This window comes from Puntigrus tetrazona, chromosome 3, assembly GCF_018831695.1.
Source record: "Puntigrus tetrazona isolate hp1 chromosome 3, ASM1883169v1, whole genome shotgun sequence".
Taxonomy (NCBI): Eukaryota; Metazoa; Chordata; class Actinopteri; order Cypriniformes; family Cyprinidae; genus Puntigrus; species Puntigrus tetrazona.
The window spans coordinates 18,828,213-18,833,278 of NC_056701.1; the positions used below are offsets into that span (position 1 = coordinate 18,828,213).

General features: G+C 36.8%; 1 protein-coding gene across 1 annotated transcript in view; it reads left to right on the plus strand.

Annotated features, from left to right (window-relative positions):
• The first annotated feature begins 452 nt into the window (after positions 1 to 452).
• LOC122341799 (ras-related protein Rab-40C-like) overlaps positions 453 to 5,066 on the plus strand; it is a 13,096-nt gene continuing 8,482 nt past the window's right edge. The window contains exon 1 of the mRNA XM_043235430.1: positions 453 to 1,041. Within this exon, the coding sequence (XP_043091365.1) occupies positions 876 to 1,041 (166 nt within the window). The 5' untranslated portion in view covers positions 453 to 875. The remainder of the gene's footprint in view (positions 1,042 to 5,066) is intronic.

Consider the following 5,066-nt stretch of genomic DNA (forward strand, 5'->3'; position numbering starts at 1 on the left):
TATTAGAAAAATAGCTAACTCGCATTAATGCTTTTATAGCCTTTATATTTTCTGACTTAAATATAGTTTCAAAGTACTGCTTTTAAAAGGACAGAACAGAAACTACAATAAACTGTTTAGAAACTACAATAATCATATTACATCATTTCAACACTACGTCATTCTTCGTGCCCCGGAAAACAACAAACCCGAGCACGCGCTTGAAGCGCTCTACAGCGCTGACGCAGAATCAGCTGACAATCTGTTCGCGCGACAAAAGCTAAATGGATGAACACCCGGGCTCTGATCTGGAATCAGCGCTTATGGGATCAAAACAGCAGACTGGCCACACCCTCTTTAACACAAAATGGGCGTTCTCGGGTTTTGACGGACGGGATTATTGTCCAATGAGATAGCAGAGCTGCCCTAGCAACTCCACACAGGATCCAATCAAGGAAATTTTAAGGACGAACTCGCATTTTTCTGTTTAGGGAGGCTGATAGAAGAGAGGGATCGCGGCTGAGAGCTGAATGGACCAGGTTTGCTCGAAATGTAAAGATGACAAAACATTAGGAGTGTTTTATGAAGCTTAACGTTTATTATACAAGTATAAACAACCGATTTTAAGAAGTTACTTGCCTTTGGTTACTATACTGTAAAAATACGAGAGTCTTTATTTATCTACTAATGTGACGCAACAGCATCAGTGGATCCACAACCAGAATCTTTGAACAATAGGACAAGCTTTAGTGTAGTGGACATGAGATTCTGAACACAGTAGAGACCAGTGAGTACTACCTAGATTTGTTTTTAAAGCAGCTATATTGTTCAGTTGCACTGGTGGTCTGAGATATTTAATACAAGTCCATCAAAGGACAGTTACATGATGTACCAGAATGGGTCATCGGGCTGATGTGAAGATGAACCACAGGAGCAGCCCAGCAAAAGCTTATGATTTCCTCCTGAAATTCCTGCTGGTTGGAGACAGTGATGTTGGGAAAGGGGAAATACTGGCCAGTCTACAGGATGGGTCCAGTGAGTCACCCTATGGATACAATATGGGTAAGTTTTCATCTCTGTGCACAAATAAAACTAATGTCAGTCGCTCTGTGCATTTCCGGATAAATCTCACTATGGATTGTAGATTATATAACCTTTGTATCACTCATTTGATTATTAACTAGCAGGCAAGCATTTACATCCATTTATTTTTAACAGTTGCAGAAATGTTGTCAGTCTAGACAATGTAAACAAAAAATGTTATACACAAAAACAAGAGATCTGCATCTGTTCTATGTTTATTTTAAATCTTTTATTTATTATAACAGTAAATATACCACATCAAGATCACATCGCTCATCTAACCCCAGTTTGTCCCGCACTTATTTACAGCTCAGTAGTAGTTGTAGTTATTAGTTACTCGCTGTTTTGGAAAAAGTAACTCTTCTCGGGGGACAAAATCAACTGTAGTGAATCCCCCTTTGGGCTTTCACAGCTTAACAACATATTTTTCAGGTGTCTTGTTCGAAAGACCAACAACATTCGTTATGTGACGCAAACATGTGGCTGGTATCACAAGATCACATTTATACGTCTTGCACGTATTGACTTGCATATCGGTTATTAAATTATTAGCAATCTGCTCTCAATGTGACAACACTATAGGTCTCCTAATTCTTACTACTTTACATATTTACTCCAGAATTCTGTTTCATTGTTTTTCTGCGTGCTTGGACAGGAAGAACAACACGTTTTTCATTTTCAGTGCCGTTTTTCATTGTCACAGAATTTGGGTAATTTCCAAGTTCTGATGACCGTTCTGAGACTCACTGTAACAGCTTAGATTAGACTGGAGTGGTTTAGCAAGTACGTTGACAGGCAACCTGTTTGTTTAGGGTCAGAGGCTGATGGAGATCTGGGTGGCTTGCACAGTTGTGTTCTCATTTATTCAAGCAGCTGAGGAAGGAATGCCAGCCACTTTTAGAAGAGGGGCAACAGGTTATAGAAACAAAATCTTCTTTAGGCCAAAAGACTTTAAATAGTATTCGCCTTGCTTGGACAGGCATAATACTGTATATTCTTAAAGGAATAGTTTCTCAGGACATCCAAGATGGAGATGAGTTAGTTTCCTTATTGTAACAGATTTGGAGAAATGTAGAACTAAATCACTTTCTCACCAGTGGATCCTCTGCGGTGAATGGGTGCTTCACAATAATCAACAACATCAGTAATTCAATTCATGTATTTTGATGCGAAAGACGTTTTTAAGAAACCAATCCATCAAGACTCCTAACTGGTAAAATACGTAAAGTCCTCCATCCATAATATTTCTCTTTCCAAGTTTTTTTTTCTGAAAGAGAAGAAAAATTAGCACAAATCAAGTTCACTGGAGAAAACATTATTATGGATTATGAAATGTTATTTTGGCCGGAGGAAACCGCTTAAAGTTAAACGCTTTATTGATGGGTTTATTTATTACAAACATGCTGCTTTTTACTTCAAAATAGGTTAAATGATTGTCTGGAGATGTATAGATTACTTGTTGATTATTGTGATTTTTTTGTCAGCTGTTTGAACTCTCATTCTGATGGCACCCATTCACTGCAGGGGATAGCATAATTTAATACTCACTTTCTCCAAATCTGTTGTGACAAAGAAACTTGGTATCTTGGAAGGCTTGTTTAGCAAATCTTCATTTTTTGGGTGAACTACAACATGAACTGCAATTAAAAAGCCACTTCAGTAATATGACAAATATCTGAGCATTGTGAAAAGTGGGGTTTCCAAAAAAGGTGCATTGATTAATAATTCACAGTAAGATCAGGGATGTGCATTAACAAAGTAAATGGGCTGGATTTTGTTTTCATGTTAACTTTAAACTAGTTGCTCTTTTTTCCAGCACAACAGTGATGAAAATTTAATAACCCACTGCAGTCTTGTGAAAGTGACTTCATACTACATTCATTTACAAACTCTCCAAAAGAAATATTTCCCCCATAGGGCCAGTAAACAAATTCTAAGACATTGGGTATGCGAGCAATTATTAGACCAGTGCTGTAGACCTTTGCTGTTTAGGTTGCGTACTAGATTCAGAACATTTCCTACGTCCTGTTCTGTCATATTTTATAACTTGTGTATTTATTTTGTATTGTTACCTTGGGAGCACCTCACAAAATTCCTTATAAGTGCACGCTGTATGTACGCGGTCGATAAAGTCCATTATGATTAGACAGGGAGAGCGCTTGCCTAACCACCTTGCCAGCAGAAGTCTCTGTTGGAATTTCTGTTTATAGAGATTATTACTACTGGCCAAAACTCTTACGTAACTGTGCTCTCCGCTGAGCACAATGCTGCTGAGGGGAATGAGGATGCAGCCAGGCTTTGCTGGCGATAAAGGAGTAGAGCGTTCTGATGTTTATCTAAACACTTGCATGAACCTCTCAAACCACTTGTTTGTTGCAATGATGAAAAGGGTGCGTTGACTGTTGATTTTAAAGGAACAGTGCCAGTTGAAGCTTTGCATCTGTTCTTCTCCGAGAGTGAAATCAGTTCTGTGCCACTGAAACATTTATCCTACTGTCTTATGAATAACGTACAGGCTGATGTGTTGCTCAATGTGTTTTAGGTTATGTAACGCCTGCGGAGCTTAATCGGGGTAGACGGCATATTAAATTTTGCACAAATTAAAACAAGGCTGTAAATGGTAGAAGTACAGTTTGTTCTGCCCGTTGTATTGTCTGGGATCACATCTAAGATGATGCAACACGCATCCAATATTATTTTGTTTATGTTGCATTACCTTATATTGGAATTTATACTGACACCTTCATTAACCAGTATTCGATTTTTATGTCATTTTTGGTATCAGTCAATATTTTTGTAATAAATATTTAATTTTGCTTGGACATTTTCCTTTTTCCCATTTAGATCATCTTTGCTGTCATTTGACACACTTAAAAACATTATACATTTCATAACACTGTAAAATATAATCTTGACAATCTTAAAGAAAATCCTAAAAGAATATAGATTTTTTTTATAGTATATATTTTCATGTTATTATGCCTTAATTTTATATCATTTAAAGTGACTGATTTTATTTTATTTATTTGTAATATTTTTGTTTTTGGTTCCCCTTGACTTCCCTTGTATTGGAAAAAATATGATGGAAATCAATGTGAAGCACAAATATTTGGTTAACAAAACATCTACCTTTGTCTTCAGAAGAATTGTACACCGGTGATAACAGATGATTTTTGGAAGGACTGTCTCTTTAATTTCACTTAAATTAATTAGTGTAAAATTTCAGCATTAGTCAATTTTGGAACTAATATGACTCCTCATGTGGGTCTACTTGATTTAAAAAAGAAACTTTTTTTTATTTACTTATTTTATTGAATTTATTTACTTTAATTAGAGAGAAATTACTGAGTGCACTTTTAACTTTTAGGTCTACTTGAGTTTAATTATGCTGCTTTAAATTCTGGCTGATCTGTTTGATCTTTTTTTGAGGTCAACCACAACGTCTCCACAGGCCACAAAGCAGCTTGCAGTATTTTTGGTTTTTTATCATTTCGTGACTTGAAGTTGCACAGGGATAGATCAGTAAGTGTTAGCATAACTGTTTCTCCCTCAGCTCTAGATTTTGAACACCATTATCCACGGAGGCTTCATCTTCATCCACTTACTCCCGTTGATCCGACGTATGTGTCATCCTGTCAAAAAAGGTCTATGGTTCGCTTGCTGGTTGCTGTGAGGGAGGTGAGGAGAGGTGCAGAGCAGGGTAATTGCGCGGGGAGACAGAAAGAGTTAGTGTGAAAAAATCTGTCAGGATGAATCAGAGCTTGCCCACACAAACAGGAAGACTGCATCCTACAGGCAGACATTTTTATAAACGAAAAAAAAAATACTAGAGAGCTGGTGTTATACAATATTTGTCTAAAAGTGAGGCATTGCATTAAATTAAATAATTCACAATAAGCCTTTTATCAAAAGCTTGATAAAAGATTTATATAGTTGTGGAAAATATGATGTAAGCGCTGGTCATGTTTATTTGATCATTCTGTAGTTGAAGTTAGAGTCATATA